This window comes from Ahaetulla prasina, chromosome 16 (assembly GCF_028640845.1).
Source record: "Ahaetulla prasina isolate Xishuangbanna chromosome 16, ASM2864084v1, whole genome shotgun sequence".
NCBI classification, from domain to species: domain Eukaryota; kingdom Metazoa; phylum Chordata; class Lepidosauria; order Squamata; family Colubridae; genus Ahaetulla; species Ahaetulla prasina.
The window spans coordinates 4961305-4982869 of record NC_080554.1 but is presented as its reverse complement, the minus strand read 5'-3'; the positions used below and the strand labels follow the sequence as shown (position 1 = coordinate 4982869).

Genomic DNA, 21565 nt, shown 5'->3' with positions numbered 1-21565 from the left:
AATTGCCTGCTTACTGAACGTCTCCAAAATCGGGCTTTTCCAATGTACAGGTAGCTCTCCAATCACAACCGTTTGTTTAGTGACCGCTTGAAGTTACAACGGCGCTGGAAAAAAGTGACCTGTCCTCACACTTACAACCTTCCTTCCCGGCATCCCCATGGTCACGTGATCGAAACGTGGACGCTAGGCAACCAGTGTGCTTCTACGACGGTCGCCGTGTTTTTTCACACTTAACGACCGTTGCCGCATCCCCATGGTCACGTGATCAAAATTCAGACGCTTGGCCACTCTATTGCAGCATCACTATGACAAAGTCCGGGGGGGGCTGTCGGATTTGCTTAATGGCCATCTGATTCACTTAACAACCGAAGAACCACCTTTATCTATTCATTTAGCAGCATGACTTTCAAACAGGTAGTCCTCGACTTACAACCGTTCACCCAGCGACCCGTTCACCGTTGCGTCGCTGAAATAAGTGACTTACGACCATTTTTCCCACGCTGCAGCCTCCCTCGTTGGTCACGGGATCGAAACTCCAGGCCCTTGGCCACTGGCTCGTGTTTACGACGGTCGCATCGTCCCCGGGGGTCTCCCCTGATCCTTCTGACAAAGCAAAGTCCATGGAAAGTCCAGATTCACTTAAAACAACTGTGGTGCAAATTTACCAATGGCAGCGGTTCATTGTGGCAAGAAACGTCACAAAGCGGAGCAAAACTCACTTAAACAAATGTTTCACTTAACCACGGAAATCTGGGGCTCAACAGTGGTTGGAAGTCAAGGATTACCTGTTCAGCCTTTCTTAGCCGAGAGCAGAGAAAAAGAGATAGCCCCACAAAAAAAAAAATTAATAGGAAGAACCCCAATTTGACAATAGCTTGTGTTTGTGGACAAGGGAAAGAGGGGGCGAGAGAGAGAAAAAAGAGATCCATTTTGGGTGGGTTTTTTTTTTCTTTTTTAACGTTATTCTCAAGTTTTGCCCGAGACTTCTGGAACCATCGAGGTCAGACCTGAATCGGATGTCCAGATTCCTGTTGAAACGTTGCCAGGTAAGACTTGAGGACAGGTAGGGCAGCCAATGTGTTGAAATGGAAAACCTGCGATGCGTCCAGAGAAAGTGGAACCTTCGATGACTATTTTGATTTCTCTGATGTCTGACGGCGAGTGGCGCGGCGTGTCTAGAGGTGGCGCTCTCGCCTCACAATCAGGAGGCTGTGAGTTCGATCCAAGGTAGAGGCAGATATTTCTCTCTCTCTCTCTCTGGGCACAATGAGAATATATATCTGCCAAACAAAACTCCGCACTGGCAACAGGAAAGGCATCCGGCCCATTAAAACACTCAGCTCGATTCAGTTGCCCAGACTCCACCCCGCAAGTCATTATGGGGTCGTTAAAAGAGGACGAAGAAAGTCTTGACGGTGATGGAGTTCATCGGAGCTCTGTTTCTTGTATGTAGTAAACTAGCATGTCCTGCCTTAACGTATTACATGTTTCCTGAAAGTCTGGGTGAAGAATGTAAGGGTTTATCATCTCGGCTCACCTAAGTTTGAACTTGGTTTAACTTTTCGTTTCTTTGTTCTCTCTTCCTCCAGTTAAGGGAGAGAATTCAGCCAAAACCTTTGAATGATTTTGTGTTGGGAGGTCACTTCAAGAATTTTCTTTTAAGATAACGAGCATTCACACTCTCAGTTGCCTTGCCTTGAAAATGTTTCGATGACAAATCTCTTGTTCTAAAGCAAAATAGCCTCTTAACCTCGGCCAAAAGGCCGCTCATGATGGCCAGCCAAATATCGTGGGAGGGGGATGCAAAGATGACATGATACAGGTGGAGAGAAGAGTCTAGCATCCCTTCAAGGGGGTTCTTAGGTAACTGACCATCTTAAGACTCTGTGTAGACCATCAAGGGGACATCTGTTTTAACCCGCCAGCGGCCAGCAGAGCTGGCAGCAGATTCGGACAGTGAGGAGGTTGGGGAGGAACATGGGCCAGTCCTGGAGTCTGGGGAAGGCTCGGACGAGGGCTCTGAGTCAGAGGCAGAGAGGGAGCCAAGGCCATCTGGTAGTTCTTTGCTGCCTCCGGAGTCTGACATCAGCGAGGCAGAAGAACAGCGGAAGCCCATTCCCAGTGTGCTCATGCGCAGAACTGCCAGGAGACAGGAACAACTAAGAAAACAGGGTCGACTTGGGAGTAAGGCTTGGAGATGATTGGCCCCTCCCATAAGACTTACAAGAGAAGCGAACAGGACATGAGCTTTTGCAGGAAGCAATTAGTTCATCTGGTCAGTAAAAGCTGTGGAAAAATTCCATTTGACTCTGTGCTAAGTTTGGCCTCGCCCTGCGTGTGGCTATTACCCTGTTATATAAAAATATAAGACAGGGTCTTATTTTCAGGGAAACACAGTAGTTCTCTGACAGCATTCGAAGGGAGATAAGGTGAGTGTTTGTAAACACTCTCCTGCAAGACTGTTTGAGCAACCTTTCGGACTGGGAATGACAATAATTCACAGCCATCCGAATTAAAGAGGTTTGCGGGACTAAGTTTGTGCTGTATACTGTCTAAGGAAGCCTAGGTCAGAACTGTCAAACTGTCGTTACAAAGCATCGCATTGTCCTAAATGAATAGCGTGAGGAGGTCTTTGCACAGGGATCGAATGTCATTGTGAGTGAGATGATCCACTTAGTCAAGCCAACTTGGTCCTATTTGGTCTTCTTGTGGATGAGGCCAACCAGTTCTTCTACAAGAAACATTGTCCCAGTCTGGAGTCTGAGCTGCTCTCTCATTTTTCCCATCTCAAGACCCACGGGTTGTTGTGACCTAGGCTCACTTAGGCATAAAAGACACATTTAGTCTTAAACAAATCTATTTTATTAGAACAAAGGGGAGTTACTTCATTCTCAGCTTAGTCCAAATTAATTCCAAAACAAGTCCTTCAGAAAAAGTTCTTTGGCCTTCTCACAAACCTTTGTCTTCTTTGGCAACCTGCCAAAGGCTTTTCTTGGCAAAGCCCCATGAAGTTCAGAAACAAGAGATGCCGACTAGAAACCAATGTAGCAATGTTGCTTTCCTACAAAGAGCCCAAGAGCTGTTGCTGCTCTTTTAAGCCTTATGGGAGGGGCCAATCATCTCCTGGCCTTACTCCCAAGTCGTCCTTTTTGCTTTAGCTGCTCTTGCCTTCTGGCAGCTCTTTGCATGCGTGCACTCGGAACGGGCTCCTCCTGTTCCTCTGCCTCTCTGCTGTCCACCTCTGGAGGCTCAGGAGTCCAAGCATCGCTCCCAGATGGCCCTGGCCCCATCTCTGCCTCTGATGCAGAGCCCTCGTCCGAGCCTTCCCCTGACTCCAGGACTGGCCCATTGTCCTCCCAAGCCTCCTCACTGTCCGGCACCACTGCCAGCTCTGCAGGCTGCTGGTGACCACAACACGGGTGGTCATTTGGTAGGGTGGGGGAGGACTCCTTATTTCAACACAGTGTTCCTCAGGTCAAGGCTGATTGGGTCTTTCATTTAGAGAAGTTGCAAACCATGGGAAGGAAAGAAAAACACACAGGCATGGCCTTCTGGTTGCATGTTCCCTCAAACATCTCCCACATGTGTCTTCTCCTCCTGCCTTGTTTCCTTCATCTTTCTTTGAGGTTCTCAACAAAGCTATGGGTGAAAGAAAACCATCCAATGGAATGCAAAGATGGGTGTCTCTACAGCTTGGTTCTAGAAGCTCCAGAAACTTTGTTTTAATTTCTCAACTAGCTTTCACACCACCTGATGAATCAGACTATGTTCTTTCTCTCTTTCCCCCCCACCTCCCTGCTGTCTGGGGGTCTTGCAGACTGTGAATGTTATGGACACTCCAACCGGTGCAGCTTCATTGATTTCCTGAACTTGGTGACTTGCATTAGTTGCAAGCATAACACTCGGGGACAACACTGCCAGTATTGTCGGCTGGGCTACTTCCGAAATAGCTCCGCGGAGCTGGACGACGAGAATGTGTGTGTAGGTGAGTAGAAGGCGTGGAAGGCGCCGGAGCTGAAGAAGCTTTCTCAGATGAGAAGTGAAAAGTCTTCAAAGAAAAAAAAAAAAAAGCAGAAAGTACAATTGCCACTTGAAAAAATAAAAGCCACCAGAGTAGCTTCAGATCCGTTTGTATTTACATTTAGGTTATTCGTAACAGAAGGGTATAAAGATAGATGGATGGAGATTATAGATATATAGATATACATATCTACATCTACAAATATATATATATATTGATAAACACAACTTTTTTATCAAAGGTTGTTCATAACAAAAGGGTATAGCGATGGATGGAGGTTATAGATATATATATCTACATATTTGTTTTCTGAGGTTTTCGCAGGTGTTTGTATGTAGATCTTTGGTTATTCGGGTTTTCTCCCGCGTAAAATTGGAAGTGTCTTGGCGACGCTTCAACGAAGTCTCATTCGTTATCTTCAGGCTCCTAGAAGCACGAATTGCTTCTAGAAGCACGAAGCTGTAAACACGAGCCTGAAGATGACGAGTGAGACTTCGTCGAAACGTCGCCAAAACACTACCAATTTTACGCGGGAGAAAACCCGAATAACCAAAGACCTATATCTACATATACATAAAGCCACCAGGGTAGCTTCAGATCCGTTTGGCAATGTTTCAGAGCCATGGTTGACTTCTGGTTGCATGATCAATCGATCAATCAAACCATCAGAATAGAGTTGGAAGGGACCTTGGAGGTCTTCTAGTCCAACCTCCTGCTCAAGCAGGAGACCCTCTACCATTTCAGATAAGTGACTGTCCAGTCTCTTCTTAAAAAGTGATGGAGCACCCACAACTTCTGGAGGCAAGTTGTTCCCCTGGTTAATTGTCCTCCCTGTTAGGAAGTTTCTCCTTAATTCCAGGTTGCTTCCCTCCTGGGTTAGTTTCCATCCACAGTTTCTTGTCCTGCCTTCTGGTGTTTCAGAGAATAGCAACCTGCTCCTCTCTATGACAGCCCCTCAAATACTGGAAGACCACTTTCAGAATAACAGAGTCGGAAGGGACTTCAGAGGTCTTCTAGCCCAGCCCTTGCTCAAGCAGGAGCCCCTATACCATTTCGGACAGATGACAGGTCCAGTGTCTTCTTAAAAACCTCCAGTGATGAAGCACCCACAACTTCTGGAGGCAACTTCCGTTCCGCTGGTTAATTCTTCTCACTAGCCTGCATCTCTTCCTCCTGTCATTCCCACAGACCATTACAGCTAGTCCTCGACTTACAACAGTTCATTTAGTGACCGAAGTTACAACGGCCAATTGAAAGAAAGTGACTAGGGACCTTTTTCCACACTTACAACCCCAAAGGGATTGTAGCACACCACCACCCCATGATCACACGATCCTAAATTTGGACGCTTGGCAACTGGTGTGTATTTTTGACAGTTGCGGTGTCCCAGAGTTACACAATCCCCTTTTGGGACCTTCTGATGAGCAAAATCAAGAAAGAAGAAAGAATAGAATAGAATAGAAGTTTATTGGCCAAGTGTGATTGGACACACAAGGAATTTGTCTTGGTGTATATGCTCTCAGTGTACATAAAAGAAAAGATACGTTCATCAAGGTACAACATTTACAACACAATTGATGGTCAATATATCAATATAAATCATAAGGATTTATAAGAAGAGGAGAGGAGGAAAGGTAGGGGAAATACGAGTAGGAGAGAAGGTTAGATAGGGAGAGGGGAGAAATGAAGGGGAAGTAGAGAAGGAACAGGAGAGGAGAGGAGAAAGTAGGCAGGATGAAAGAAGGGAGGAAGAGGAATGAGAAGAAGAAAGGATTGCTGTGAAAAAGGATTGCTGTGCAGTTGGTCCAGAATGCAGCTGCGCGGGTGATAGAGGGAGCCCCTCGTGGCTCCCGAGTGACACCTATCCTGCGCAGGCTGCACTGGCTACCTGTGGCCTTCCGGGTGCGCTTCAAGGTGTTGGTGAACGTCTTTAAAGCGCTCCATGGCATAGGGCCGGGTTACTTACGGGACCGCCTGCTGCTACCGAATACCTCTCACCGACCTGTGCGCTCTCACAGAGAGGGACTCCTCAGGGTGCCGTCGGCGCGACAGTGTCGTCGGGCGACACCCAGGGGAAGGGCCTTCTCTGTGGGGGCCCCCGCCCTCTGGAACGAGCTCCCCCCAGGACTTCGTCTACTTCCGGACCTCCGAACCTTTCGCCGCGAGCTCAAAACTTACTTATTTATCTGCGCTGGACTGGGTTAGTTTTTTAAGTTATGGGTTTTTAATGGTGATTTTATAGTTTAGGGTTTTATATCGGTCGTTTGACCGTTTTTAGTTTTAAATTGGCCGGTTAAATATTTCATTTTAAATGTATTTTAAATTTATTGTGTACCTATGTGTTTTAATAAGGCTGTACACCGCCCTGAGTCCTTCGGGAGAAGGGCGGTCTAGAAATCTAATTAATAAATAAATTAATAAATAAAAGGAAAAGATGAAATGGAAGAAAGGCAACCCCGAATATATTTGAATATATTAGGATAAAAATTGAAACAGTTAAAAAAAAAAAGAATGAACGAGAATGCATACCAATAAAAATGGAGAAATTAGAATTTGAGGGCGAAAGAAAATGTGACTTAGTGAAATGAGCAAGGAAATATTAGGATATATTAGGAATAAAAATTATGAAAAAAGAATATTTTGGAAAAAATTGTAATTAAATAAAATATATTTGAATATGTTGAATTGTATAAGACATGATACAGCCAATACCCTGTTCATAAACCATGTATGTGTGTAGGGGGAGAAATTAAAAAAAAATCAATAAAAATTTGTTCCAAAAAAAAAAGAAAAAAGATGGGTAAAGTCAAGGAAGGAAGCCAGTTTCACTTAACAACCATGTGACTAACTTAACAACCGTGGCAAAGAAAGGCTCTCAAAGGGGAAAAATCCACTTTAGCCACTGTCTCGCTCAGCAATAGAAATTTTGTGCGCGTAAATCACAGATTAGCTGTTTATCCAGGATCACGGCTGCTCCTCACTTTTCATTGGGGGGACCTTACCACTCCACCCCCCCCCCCAACACCTTAAGGGTGATGTAGGATGGCGAGTAGACATTATCCAGAATTTAGGAAGAGGTCCATACGCACAGGATTTCCAGAGTTGCTCCCAATCTCGTCACCGTCAGAATCGGGGATGACTTCCTAGGATTTTCCCACTTTAGATCTGACTTTATTCGGGTCCCGTTGTTCCTTCCAGATTGCAACTGCAACCGAGTTGGCTCGCTGGCTAACCGCTGTAATGAGACCGGCTATTGCGAATGCAAAGATGCGGGCGTGACAGGGCCGAAATGCGACGACTGCTTGCCCGGGTACTACTGGAGGCAAGGTTGCTTACGTAAGTATGTTCCCCTTTCTGAATGGAGGCGTGGGAATTGATTGGCTGACCTGAATCCGGTCTTGATTGAACCAGGGAGGCCCTAGGGCAGTGTTTGTTAAGCTTGGTGACTTTAAGTTGAATGGACTTCAAGTCCCATGATTCCCCTTTAAGTTGAGTGGACTTCAAGCCCCAGAATTCCCCAGCCAACTTGCATTCTCAGAATTCCTTGTTTTAAGGTGTGTGTATTTCAATTCCCAGAATTCCCCAGCCGGTATGCTTTAAGATGACTGGACTTCAACTCCCAGAATTCCCCAGCCAGCAGGCTTGAAGATGAGTGGAATTCTGGGAGTTGGCGTTCCCACACATTAAAACAAGCTGGCTGGGGAATTCTGGGGGTTGAAGTCCATACATCTTAAAGCGAGCTGGCTAGGGAATTCTGGGAGTTGAAGTCTACTCATCTTAAAGCAAGCAGGCTGGGGAATTCTGGGAGTTGAAATCCACACACCTTAAAACATACTGGCTAGGGAATTCTGAGACTGCAAGTCCAAACATCTTAAAGCAAGTTGGCTGGGGGATTCTGGGGCTTGAAGTCCACTCATCTGAAAGTCACTAAGGTTGAGAGTCGTCTTTGAACCCATCCATAGCCGTCTCTCATTCCTGACTCGACACGACTCAGTTCTGCAAATCTAACCGCCCTTTTAGACGCCATCAAACCTCACTGGCAAAACCTTGATGGTCCACCCCCTTTGAATTTTAATTTGGGGGAGCAACACCCCCCCCAACCGCCCTCCCTACCCTGGCTCCCGACTCCTAGCACTTCCAACGCCTTCCTCTCTCCACAGCGAACGTTTGCGATGACGAACTCCTGATCTGCCAAAACGGAGGCACGTGTTACGAGAACCAGCGGTGTCTCTGCCCGCCGGGTACCAAGGGTATCTTGTGTGAACAAACCAAGTGCGAAGGGGAAGACACAGAGTGCGATTCGGTCTCCAGGACGTATCTCAGCCTCTCGGCATTCGTGGCCAGCGCGGTAAGCCTACACATGCAACAACTCTTGGACCTCTGAAGGACAAGGAGGGAGAGAGGTGCTCCTTGTCAAAAATCCCACGGAAAGGCAAGAGCGAGAGCGAGAAAGGATTGGGACAGCCTGAAAAATGTCGCGAGCTCAGAAAAAAAACCCATCATCCAGCCGTAGCTGGTGTCTCTTGGTCGTTGTTGGCCAAGCATTGAAGGATTCAACGGAAGTTCCTGGTCCTCATACAGATCTTCGGTTGGACATAAGTTGAAGGAACATGCAAGATACCTGTTATCAGGTCCACCAAGCCAGGAATGGACGTCTCAACAGGACTTGGAGGGGAAATTGCAAAGCGCTTGCAATTTTTCAACTATCTTCTCGAAGAGGAAATTGTCCAGAGCTACCCCTTTGCACAGGGATAGCTTCCCCCCCAAAAAAGGGGGTGGTCTGGGGGCAAAATGCCGTCGATTATCTTGCATTTATGTTGCACTGCTCTTCCCCTTTCTCAAATTCTCCTCTTCCTTCCAGCCCAATTTTTTTAGGAAGGTGTTTAGGAAATCAGCTAAAACGGAGGCTGGCAGGTACAAAATTGGAAAAGAAGGAACTTTATGGGGCCTTTTTCCTCTTTTGCTCAGGCCCCCAAGGATAACGCGGCCTAAAAAAATATCAAGTGGCTGAATTTATTAAGTTTTCGTTTTCCTTTTTCCTTTTGGGACTTCCTTGTTTTCCGTTTTTTACTCTTTGGTTAAGAGTCTTCAACTTTCAACACTGGTTTTTTTATTACGCCGAAAATACATCACAATCCTCCTGGCTTTGCCGAACAGATTGCCGTTCAATTCTTTTCTTTTTCCTTTTTGGTAGAGAATTATATTTGTTGGAGTGATCACTGTCCTAAAGAAGAGCGGGAGAAGGGAAGATTAAAAAAAAAAACCCAATCAGGTGAACTATTACAGCCTTTAGGAAACAAAAAAACAACAACATTTTACCTGAAATATTATGGTGTTATAATCCATTACATAAAAGCAACTTATTAATTGCTGTTAGGTCTCGGATTAATTTTTCTCTTCCAGCTTTGCAGGTTTAACTCGTTGGTTTGGTGGGCATCCTTCCCAAAATATTGTGAAAAGGACGAGCAATAGCCACTTCGCATTTCCTGATGTCAAAGATGGACTTAGGGCAGGGGTGAAATCCAGCAGATTCTGACAGGTTCTGGAGAATCGGTAGCGGAAATTTTGAGTCATTCGGAGAACCGGCAAATACCACCTCTGGCTGGCCCCCAGATTGGGGAGGGAATGGGGATTTTGCAATATTCTTCCCGTAGGAGTGGGGTGGGAAGGGAGATTTTGCAGTATCCTTCCCCCAGGAGTTGGTGGGAAGGGAGATTTTGCAGTATCTTTCCCCCAGGAGTGGGGAGGGAATGGGGATTTTGCAGTATCCTTCCCCTGGAGTGGGGTGGGAAGGGAGATTTTGCAGTATCCTTCCCCCAGGAGTGGGGAGGGAATGGGGATTTTGAAATATCCTTCCCCCAGGAGTGGGGAGGGAATAGGGATTTTGCAGTATCCTTCCCCTGCCACGCCCACAGAACCGGTAGTAAAACAAATTTGGATTTCCCCACTGGTTGTGGTCCTTGAGGGCAACACAACCAAACTCGCAATCCTCAACCTTTGATGCTTTCCGTTCCGCAGCCTGAATAAGATATGCAAAATTCGGTTCCCTGTGCCCTAATTCTGGAAACTTAGAAGGATGCCGAGGGGAGGGGAGGAGAGGGGAGGGGGGTGGCGGGACAAATCCGATCCTTGAGAGAGAATTTGTTATATGTAAATAAATGGCCTTAGAAGAGGATCCGGGGTTTTGTTTCTAGGTGGATTTCAACGCAACCGTTTGTACGTGTGAGCACGCCGCTGCAGAATTGAAAAGCACTTTGCAAAAAAATAATAATAATACACATGGGATGTTCTAACAGGAAAATTATTATATGACATTGATATGTGTTCCATCGTCCAACCTCACATTAGACTCATAAGTCTTGCTGATCCATCCCCCCAAAAAGAGAGGTAGTCCTCGACGTACGACCGCAATGCAGCCCCAAATTCCGGTGGCTAAGCGAGACGCTGGTTAGGTGTGTTTTGTCTCATTCGACGGACTTTCTGGCCTTACAGGTTGAGTAAACCACAGCCGTCGTCAGCAACAGGATTGTTAAGCGAGTCACAGGTGGTTTGTTCAGGTGGTCACACGGTTGTTAAGTGAATCCGGTCGACGGGGCTTGTCAGAAGGTTGCAAAAAGGGGAAATCACGTGACACAGACACACACACACACCCCGGGATTCTGCAACCGTCATAAATACATGCCAGTTGCCAAGCGCCTGGATTTTGATCACGTGATCCAGCAATGGTGGTTTAAGCGCGAGAAACGGCCAGAAATCACTTTTTCCCATTGCCGTTGTTAACTTTGAACGATCACTAAGTGAATGGTTGCAAGTCGAGAACTGTCCTGTTTCCTGGAAAATAAGACCTATCCCAAAAATAAGCCCTAGCGTGGGTTTTTTACGTGCGCCCCTAAAATAAGCCCTACCCCAAAAATTAAGCCCTGTTTAAGAGCCTGAACAGCCGCCCGGCCGCCCATTCCATCTGGTTGCTGACGGTGCCGCGGTCATGTGGCAGAATGGTGGTGGAGCGGCCCTATGCGCCCTGCACTGGCTTACCTCAGGGCTCCCAGCAAACCAGGCCATCCACGCCCTGACACCTGCCTTGTGGCGGCAGCACCAGCAACCATGTGCAGCCGGAGGCCCACTTCTTCTCATTGCTCGCGGCCGTGACAGAGCAGGAGGCCGAGTGGTGTGTGGCACTGGTGGGTTCGAACCGGTGTTACCACCGGTTTGCTTCGCGCACGCGAATGGCGCGTGTGTGCTCCCTTTGCTTGCACGCACGCACGCCGATCTTGCGCTTCACGCAGGCGCATTGACTGAACAGCTGAGGCATGGCAATCTGCTCTGCCGTACCTTTCAGCTAGGCTAAAAATGGAAGAATAAAGGTAGGTATAGCGCAGGGACAGGCAGGAGGGCCCAGATGACGGTCGGAGCGAACAGGTTTGCTGTCACTTCAACATTTCCGCTACTGGATGTCCCAAACCGGGGAGAACCGATAGCAACTCACCACTGGTGTATTGGCTGCAGGGGCCCAGAGGTAAGCCGGGGCAGGGCGCGTGGGACAGTTCCGCCTTCTCCTGCCTGGTGTGTCGCGTGGCCTGCCCCACCATGAGCATGCAGAAGAAGTGGGCCTCCCATACAAGGGCAAAAATAAAATTAGACACTCCCCAAAAATAAGCCCTAGGGCTTATTTTGGGGCCCAAAAGAAAATAAGGCCTGGTTTTATTTTTGGGCAAACACAGGTACCTGTACTGGGCCTCAAACAATGTAGTGTTAATACTTATCTTGTCCGAAGGAGAAATCAGGAGAGTTGGCGAAATAAAGACCAATTTCAACTCTCTTTTGTATTGAGTCATACTTAAGCTTGGTTTAAATGGAACCAGCTCGCTCTTTGGATTTACGTTACACAATCATGAGCCAGCCAAGCGGGGTGGGGTGAGGCGGGGCTTGATCGAATGAACACACAAAGCCCACCTCCTATAATCACGGCTGACCAAGTTTCTCATGGTTAGTGGAGTGCCCCCTGGTGGCTTTCCATTGACCTTGGTTGTGCGTCTTGTGGGCGCAGCCACACAAAGCGAGAGTTGAGGAGGGTCTTTAAAACGAGTCAACCGGGGCTTTGCGAGGTGATCAAGCGTGGATAGGAGGCAAATGACCAATTCCAGGAAAAGGAGGCGACGGTCAGGAGACTGGAATTCCATCAGTTGGGGCTGCCTGAAGGAGGCTTCCTACTGAAACGGTGACAACTCTTGAGTTGTCGTTGACGAGGAGATAGGTCAAAAGCAGCTTTCTTGGAAGCAACCCAAGCTGATGCTAGCTAGAGATGGGAGATGTGATCTAGAAGGTTCCTGAAGCTGCTTTTAAGGAGGTTCTCAAAGTTATCCAAAGTTAGCCATCTGTGGTTGGCTTCAGGTCTACCAAAGTATCTGTAACTCCCCAGAAGTAGATTCTGATGGGGTTGTAGGAACACACAAAGATTAGCCTTGGAGGAGGCCTCAAAAACGGATCCATGGAGTCTCTCGATCTACTCAACTTTATGAACCAGGTCAAGTTGATAAGAGAGCATCCAGTCTGATAGCACCAGATCAACTGGGTTCTGCATGCTTACCATGTTCTTTCCTCATCGCGTCGAGCAGCCAGATCGGAGAGATTCCGTTCCCTGAACCAAATCGGGAGCCAAGATCTCGCGGCCAATTGCAGCGAAGATGCTGAAAGGATCCTGGGGGAAATGACCTATGAAGTCCTTCCCATGGGAAATTCCATCCAGGATCGAGAAGATGCAGAAAGTAGGGAAGCTATTTGCCCGGGATAAAATAGCTGCTGTTTGGAAGATTTTGGAAGAGATCGGCAAGGATTTTCTAAACAAATTTTCTTCTCGGGGTGTCAAGTAAGCTAAGCCCCCCAATGCACGGGGAGGGGGCAAAAAAACCCCAAGTGACCCACATTCAACATAGATCTATGGAGATTCTCAGTCATCCAGATCATGGTGCTTTTTTTCCAAAAGGCAACTGGGCTTTCTTTTGAAGAGGTTCCCCTCCTCATCCAAGAAGCTTCTTCAGTTCTGGCTGAATGGCAGGGAATGGAAGGATTGACATTCCTTGCAGTCCTCTGGTCGTTAAGTGCTTTTTCTGAGAGTCGTTTTGAGGCCAGCTGGAGGTTTAGCTGTGCCCTTGGGGGTCACCTGAATAGTGCAAAAAGTGTGGCGCCTTCTTGCAACTGCTGAATAGGACTGTGTTGTGAATAGGTGGAGATAGGTGGAAACCCATCTGCGTTTGAAAGACAGAGGCCACTCTTGGAGGCAGCAAAGCCCACACCTTGGACAGAGATGGTGTGAAAGAGGGGTGACTCAAAGAGGCCATCTACGGTAAAATTGAACAGAGGGAGAAGGATACGACACCCCGTCTCCTGTTTACAACACAGATCTTTTCACAGCAGTTCCAAGAAAGTTCTGCATCCATATTGCATTATTCAGGTGAATAAACCTGCCAAGTGGCCTTAATGACTCTCGGAAAGAGTGCTAACGCCCAGAGGACTGCAAGGAATATATATATAAATCTTTCTATCCCTCCATCGTTCGGTCAAAACTGAAGAAGCTTCCATCACTCCATCCTCTACCCTCATCCCCCCCCCCAGTTCCCCTCCCCCTTACCCCCCCACCCCCGACTTCCCAGAACAAAATGCAGGGTATCAAAACTAACAATCATAATCCAAAATAAATCTTAAATTATAATCTCTAGTCACTCCACACATAATCACAGAGTGATGGTTAATGTACAGGGATTATTGAAGATGTATAAATATAATTAATGTAGGGTTGGGTCTTCCTAGCTACCATTTTAGAATGGTGGGGAGGGAGAAAGGAGGAGAGAGTAGGAGGTAGGAAAGAGGAGAAGAGGGGTAGAAGTGGGAGAAGGAAGGTGTAGGGTGGAGGGAGGAGAGGATGTAGATAAGAGAAGGGGAGGAAGGTCTGGAAAGTAGAAGGTAGAAGAGGGAAGAGAGTTAAAAGGAGGGGGTGGTGACTGGGTAAGCCGGACTAATTGTATATGACTGTACATTGGACGAGTTGTTGGATATGAATGTAAAAATAAAACTTTTATAAAAAAAACACTGAAGAACCTTCTTGGATGAGAAGCGAAACGTCTTCAAGGAAAAACAAAGTCCAGTGGCCTTTTGAAAAAATGGAAAAAAAATAAAAAAAGCACTTTGGGGACTCCCGATCTATAGGAACTACTCCATCTGCTGGGCCGAGGATGGGAATCTTAGGTGTAACCAGAGAATTATTAGGTGTTTTTGTTCGGGGTGGGTGGGTGGTAAAAATTGGCCCACAGTAACTAATTCAGTTTGCTTCTACGCAAGAAGGCCCTGATCCAAAACCCTGGGGGGAAAAAATCACACGTAATTCGCTCTCACACTAATTCAAAGTCCTTAACTCACCCTCGGAAAGCACGAATCAGAAAAAGCCAAGTGTATTTTTGAAAATACAACCTGAATTATTTATTTAGGGGGGAAAAGTGTGTGTGTGTGGCGAGGGAAGAGATCTTAAAAAAAGGTCTATTTTAATGTATTTACATTTAGGTTATTCGTAACAGAAGGATATAAAGATAGATGGATGGAGATTATATATATATCTACATCTACATATATATATATATTGATAAACACAACTTTTTTATCAAAGGTTGTTCATAACAAAAGGGTATAGCGATGGATGGAAATTATAGATATATATATCTACATATTTGTTTTCTGAGGTTTTCGCGGGTGTTTGTATGTAGGTCTTTGGTTATTCGGGTTTTCTCCCGCGTAAAATTGGAAGTGTCTTGGCGATGTTTTGACGAAGTCTTATTCGTCATCTTCAGGCTCCTAGAAGCACGAATTGCTCCTAGAAGCACGAAGCTGTAAACACCAGCCTGAAGATGACGAATGAGACTTCATCGAAACGTCACCAAGACACTTCCAATTTTACGTGGGAAAAAACCCGAATAACCAAAGACCTATATCTACATATACATACATATTGATAAACGCAACTTTTTATCAAAGGTTATTCATAACAGAAGGGTATATAGATGGATGGAGATTATATATATATATACACATACATACATACATACATATGTATGTGTGTGTGTATGTATGTATGTATGTATATATATATATATATATATATATATATATATATATATATATATATATATATATATATATATATATATATATATATATATATATATACGTCTTTGTTTATTGGGGTTTTCTCCCGCGTATAATTGGAAGTGTCTTGGCGACATTTCGACGAAGTCTCAATCATCATCTTCAGGCTTCAGCTTTGTGCTTCTGGGAGCAATGTGCTTCTTGGAGCAAAGCACGAAGCTGAAGCCTGAAGATGATGAATGGGATTTCTTCGAAACGTCGCCAAGATGCTTCCAATTTTACGCGGGAGAAAACCCGAATAGCCAAAGATCTACAAACACCCGCGAAAACCTCAGAAAACATATATATATCTACATATACATATATTGATAAACGCAACTTTTTATCGAAGGTTATTCATAACAGAAGGGTATATTGATAGATGGATTGATATATATATATATATATTGATAAAACACAAAAAACTTTTATCAAACCAAGTGAAAATGCCCAAATGCGGCAGTGAGAATCAAGCAGCTTCTCCAACTCCTTTTGCTTGGGATCCTCATCCCCAAATGTTGAGAGGGAAAGATGCCGGGTTGAAAATGTCGATTACAAACTGCCAAATTGCAAGATTTTAATAAAAGATCAGATTGACCGCAGAGTAGTGGGCAGGCAGAGAGAGGGACTTCCCCCCCCCCACTCTCCAGCCCAGTTGAAAAGGTAACCTAAATCTTTCCATATTTTTGCAAAAAACAAAAACAGAGGCACTTTGATCAGAAAAATAGACGAGGGAGAGAAGTTAAAGAGAATTTTGCAGAATCTCTTCAATGAACGGAGAAGTTATTTTGTTGTTTGTGCAAAGGTCTTTCCGGCCGATGTTGCTATAGCACCCGGAATTGAGCAGAGCAAAGTTCCTCTCCCAAACCCCTGTTGTTTTGTGTGGTGTGGTGTGGTGTGGTGTACCCCGAAGAATCAGTATCGAAATCAAAGCAGGGTTTCAGGCCTGGGAAAGGAGGCCTTGTTGAAGTTGGAGGGGGATCCCACACATACCAGCAGAGTAGCTGATAAAAGTCCCCGATTGATGGGCTAGGACATTGTACACATGGAATCATTTAATGGGCACTTGCCTCTAAAAAATAAAAGCTTTCTTGGCTATACAAATGTACATGGCCCCTAAGGGTTACAGAGTTTGGGGGTTCTTTTAATATACGGTTCTATTTCAAGGCACAACTGCCTCGCGTCAGTATATTTATGCATACCGACCCAGACCTGCAGAGTCAGTCAGACTCTTTCTCTTTCTCTCTCACTCGTCTTACAGGCAAGAGATGATGGGAAGACTCGCATACAAGACACCTTGTAAGGAACAAGGTGTCTCGGGAAGTCAGAAAGTGATGCGTCTCTTCTTGGGTTCGGTAGAATCGTCCTTCTCTTGGGACACCTCCGATACCCTCCGGGGATAACTGGGGTGTTCTTTCCAGGTCTCGGTGGAGTGGGCTCCGCTCGGCAGAGGAGGGCTAGGCACGGGCCAAATGTGGCTCGGCGTTCCCACCGGGGTGGTGTCCACGGAAATGCTACGGCTCTGAATGGCCGGAGGTCCGGAGGATTTCTGCATTGACGAGGGTCCCGAGACAGGAGCCTGACCCTCCTGGCAGTTGGGGGCTTTTAACGCTCGTCTGAAGATACGGGGGTCTTGCAGTCTGTTCTGGATTGGTTTCCCCTGGGCCACAGGGGGTGGCCGGAGGTTGGGTGTCTCTTGAGGGGTCCTTTGGCCAGCTGGAGTGGGAAGGGAGACTGGAGGGCGCTGGGTGGCGTCCGGGATGGGGAGGGCCTGTGGTTTGGCTCCCCTGAGGGCCTGCACTGGGGCTCCTTGGACGTCTCTTTCTAGAGTTGCCATTCCGGAGAAAGGAACAGGTCTGGATTTGAGGATTTTCATGGCGCTGGCTTTGTAGGTGTTCTTGGAGGTCTGGATGATGTTCCCTCTCCGTTGGGCGTCCTGGATCATCTCGTTCCAGTCTTTATTCTCCTGCAAAGAATCAAGGTGGAGATGTTCTGACCTAGGCATCCCGAGAAAGCATACATCACAATCTTAGTCCCCCCCAAAAAACCTCTTTTATTGAGACGGCTGTGAATTATGGTCCTTCGCAGCCCGTAATGATTCGCAAACAGTCTGTGCAGATTCCGACAGATGTCTGCTCGAGTTGACTCAGTCTTTCAGGGTAATGTTGATAAGCACCCATCTTTATCTCCCTTGAAAAGTTGCCAGAGACCTAACTGTCATTTAGTTTCACAAGGCCAAATGGAGCACAGAGTCAAACGGAGCTTCTCAGAGCTTGAATTGACTATATGAACTAATTGCTTCCTGCAAAGGCTCACCTCCGTTTACTCCTCTTTTATGTCTTATGGAAGGGGCCGATCATCTCCAAGCCTTACTCCCAAGTCGCCCCTTTTTTTCCTTAATTGTTCTTGCCTTCTGTGCATGCACACACTAGGAACAGCTCATACTGTTCTTCTGCCTTGCTGATGTCAGATTCCGGAGGCAGCACATAACTCCCAGATGGCCCTGGCCTCCTCTCTGCCTCCGACGCAGAGCCCTCATCCAAGCCTTCCCCAGACTCCAGGACTGGCCCATGTTCCTCCCCAACCTCCTCAGTGTCTGAATCTGCTGCCAGCTCTGCTGGCCGCTGATGGGCCACAACAGGACAACGGGAGGAAACACACATGACATCCTTTGTATCTCAGGGTCTCCAAGCCCAGTTGAGTCTCTAAATCCAGACCTACTGGCCCTTCTCCGAAGCAGGGAAGACCAACCCCCTGCCCTTATGGGGCACCCAGCCCTTTTGCAGGAAACAAGACCCCTTTATCTTCCAACTTTCTAGGAAGAGGCCCTTCTGTGCCCCTCACCCTGCTTGCCCCCAGAGGTGAGGAAAGTTTCGTAAAGACTTTTCGATCAACAAGCTCAGCATCTCTTACCCACTGAGCCACCGCATCCCCAAAGTCGACGACTACCTATACCTAACTCCATCAGCCACCTCCCACCCCATCTCCAAAGACACCATTATCCAGCTCTCATGTATTCCCTTTGAATCAATAAGCAAGAATAAAAGAAACTGCGCTCCGTTAAAGCTTCCTTTTTGCCCTTTCCCACTTACCATGAGTGTTTTCAGCTTCCCAAGAATGAAAAGGCTGTATTTGGCTCGGGTGATGGTGACGTTCAGGCGCTGTAGGCTTTTTAGAAACCTGGAGAGGAGCAGCGAAAAGGGCACCACAAGGTGAGGTTGTCTTAGCAACGGTGGAATTAATTAAGCTTCTTCCCCGTTGCTTCAATCCCTGGATCCATCCAGAACGGGGAGAGGTTTTTGCCCCCTAAATCCCTTCCGCCGATCCCGGTGACATTGATGTCAAGGGAAGGGGATTTTGCAGAAGGCAGCAAACAGCCGTAAACGCAGCCAAGTTGCTGGCTTAAAGTGAAGACCATCAGAACCCTAGTCCCCTTTTTGAAGGAGGTCATAATTTCAAACGATCACTAAGTGATCGGTTGTTAAGTCGAGGACTAGCTATACATTTTTACTGATCATTGCTCTAGCCCAGGATGGGCTAAGGACACATTTTCTAAATGTACCAATCCCAAGGGTGACATGATAGCGGTTTTTCAATATTTGAGGGGCTGTCACAAAGAAGAAGGGGGGTCAACTTATTCTCCAAAGCTCCAGCGGGCAGGACAAGAAGCAATGGGGGGAAAACCAATCAAGGAAAGAAGCAAACCAGAACTAAGGAGAAACTTCCTGACTATGATAGCAGGTTTTTATTATAATAAGGCTTTTAAGAAGTGATTGGACAACTATTTGTCTGCCATGATATAGAGCAGTGATGGCTAACCTTTTTGCCATCGCATTCCAGGAGGGGGGGGCGCAGGGGGAGGGCATGCCCACACCCATAATTCTATGCGCCCTGCCCCTGCGTATGTGACCCCCGCACCCACTCCTGGCATGCAATGGCCCATTTTTCTCTCTCACCTGGTTCCAGAGCCTCTCTATGAGTCTGGGGAGGGCGAAAACGACCTTCCTCACACACACACCCCGAAGGCCAGAAATGGCCCATTTACCAACTTCCGGTTGGACAGGAAGTGACATTTTTGCTGTCCCCAGCCTCCAGAGACTCCTAGAGAGGCTCTGGAGGTTGGGACAGCAAAAAACGTCACTTCCTGTCCAACCGGAAGTTGGTAAATGGCCCGTTTCTGGTCTCTGGAGGGCCGGGGGTGGGGAAGGCCATTTTTGCCCTCCCCAGACTCATAGAGAGGCTCTGGAGCCAGGTGAGAGAGAAAAACAGGCCTTCCCCACCACCATCCAGGCCCTCCGGAGGCAGGAAACAGCCTGTTTCCCTACTTCTGGGGGGCCCAGAAGGCCCCAAAATCAGCTGAGCTCCTTCTGTTATGCTGTTATTCTACATTAAACGTAAGCGGAGACTTACTTCCACCAAACTCCACGGGGAATTGCCTAAGATTCCATTTTTAAAGCCGCCTGCCTTTTGGGATTTTGGCGGCCGCTTATTGCTCTTAATTTCGAACCTGGGGTCCCCCTGATCGGAGACGGCAGTGCAGGGAGTAGGGTGTGTGTGTATGTGTGTGTCAGGGGAAACGGAGCGCAGGAAGGCGCTGGATTCGTTTCACCAGCCGAGACCTTGAAAGACCTCCCCGCGTGACCCACCTAGAGACTCGACGCTGTTCTGATTCATGTACAAACACTCTTATTAATATTTCACGCGGGGCCTGAATATTTCATGCATTCCAAAGGTGACTTGCGAAACGGGAACACGCCATGAAAGCAAGCATGACTCCCTCCCCCCGCACCGCCTTCCTTCTCGGAGAAAAGCTGTTAAACCAAAGCTAAAAGGCAAGGACTTGTTTTCGAAACACGGGGAGGCCTGGTCTGGCTTGAGGGTACAAGGTTCTCAGGATGGAGGGTTGGTTTTTTTTTTAAAAAAAGCCCAGGATTCTAAGCAGACGAGGATGATGGATCTGAAGCTCATAGGAGAGCTAAACTAGAAGCTTCCTGAAGAGGCTTTTATGAACTTTCCTGAACTTACAAGGAAGTTTGGTCTAGTAGTGGGTAAGGTGTCAGGAAAGAGGAGGAGCCTGCAACCAGGAGACAATGAGTTCTAGTCCCGCCCTAGGCATGAAAGCCGGCTGGGTGACTTTGGGCCTATCACCAGAGACTGGGAATTCTAGTTCCATCATAGCCATGAAAGCTGGCTGGATGACTCTGGGCTGATTACCAGATGAGAGTTCTAGTCCCACCCTAGGCATGAAAGCTGGCTGGGTGACTTTGGGCCTATCACCAGAGACTGGGAATTCTAGTTCCATCGTAGCCATGAAAGCTGGCTGGATGACTCTGGGCCGATTACCAGGAGATGAGAGTTCTAGTCCCACCCTAGGCATGAAAGCCGGCTGGGTGACTTTGGGCCTATCACCAGAGACTGGGAATTCTAGTTCCATCGTAGCCATGAAAGCTGGCTGGGTGACTCTGGGCTTGATTACCAGGAGGTGTGAGTTTTAGTCCCGCCCTAGGCATGAAAGCCAGCTGGGTGACTTTGGGAATTCTAGTTCCACCAGAGACTAGGAATTCTAGTTCCACCTCAACCATGAAAGGCAGCTGGCTGACTTTGGGCTGGTCCTCTCAGCCCAGCCCAGCCCAGCGGGTTGTTGTTGTGGGGAAAATAGGAGGAAGGTACGTTGGATAGGTTCGCCACCTTGAATTATTTATAAAATTAATAAATATGGGATATCCAACCGACTTCTAACACTCTCTGGCTAGGCCAGCTAGGGAATTCTGGGAGTTGAAGTCCGCCCGTCTAAAAGTGTCTTTGATTTGAGAAAGGACGCTCTCTACACGGGATTGTCCAGCCACACATTTCACTCACTAATCTTGGATGCCACCTAGTGACCACCAAGCCGGCTGCTTTTGATGGCTAGAGAAGAAGGCAGCGAGGGCTTCTGAACCTAGAAACATGGGGACAAAACTCCCTGGAAGCAGGATGGGGAGGACCGATCTCCGAACTTGACCAACTCAAGGAGAAAACATTGGTTCTCCCTTAAGCTCAGGATGGTCTCCACTCCGCTGTTGTTTGGAAGAGTTGTAGAGACTTTCTGGTCTACTCAGGACTTTGGGCAGGTGGAATGCGACCATTTGCTTTGTTCCCATCCAGTTTGCCCTTCCTCTCTTCCCGTTTTGTATCCTTTTCCTCTCCCTTCAATTTTATTTTATTGGAATCGTTTCGAGCAGCCTGAACCTGCGCAGAGCCTTTAAAAGCCAGCCAGGCGCCATTCAAGTTGATAATAAAAAAAAATAATAATGAAAAATTAAACTAAAAGCAGGGACGAAGTGGCTCAATTCAACTGATTGTGTCCCTGATCTAGTGATGTGTCCAAGTCAG

General features: G+C 47.0%; 2 protein-coding genes across 4 annotated transcripts in view; one reads left to right on the top strand and one right to left on the bottom strand.

Annotated features, from left to right (window-relative positions):
• The window catches only part of NTNG2 (netrin G2), a 77947-nt gene extending 68555 nt beyond the window's left edge, over positions 1-9392 (top strand). For all 3 annotated transcript variants that reach the window (XM_058159462.1, XM_058159461.1, XM_058159459.1), the window contains 3 exons: positions 3818-3985; positions 7220-7357; positions 8182-9392. In XM_058159462.1, coding sequence (XP_058015445.1) covers positions 3818-3985; positions 7220-7357; positions 8182-8405 — 530 coding nt within the window. In that variant the 3' untranslated portion in view covers positions 8406-9392. The remainder of the gene's footprint in view (positions 1-3817; positions 3986-7219; positions 7358-8181) is intronic.
• Positions 9393-15401: 6009 nt separating this feature from the next.
• The window catches only part of SETX (senataxin), a 46833-nt gene continuing 40669 nt past the window's right edge, over positions 15402-21565 (bottom strand). The window contains exons 24-25 of the mRNA XM_058159456.1: positions 18286-18373; positions 15402-17159 (exon numbers count right to left, since the gene is read on the bottom strand). Coding sequence (XP_058015439.1) covers positions 16518-17159; positions 18286-18373 — 730 coding nt within the window. The 3' untranslated portion in view covers positions 15402-16517. The remainder of the gene's footprint in view (positions 17160-18285; positions 18374-21565) is intronic.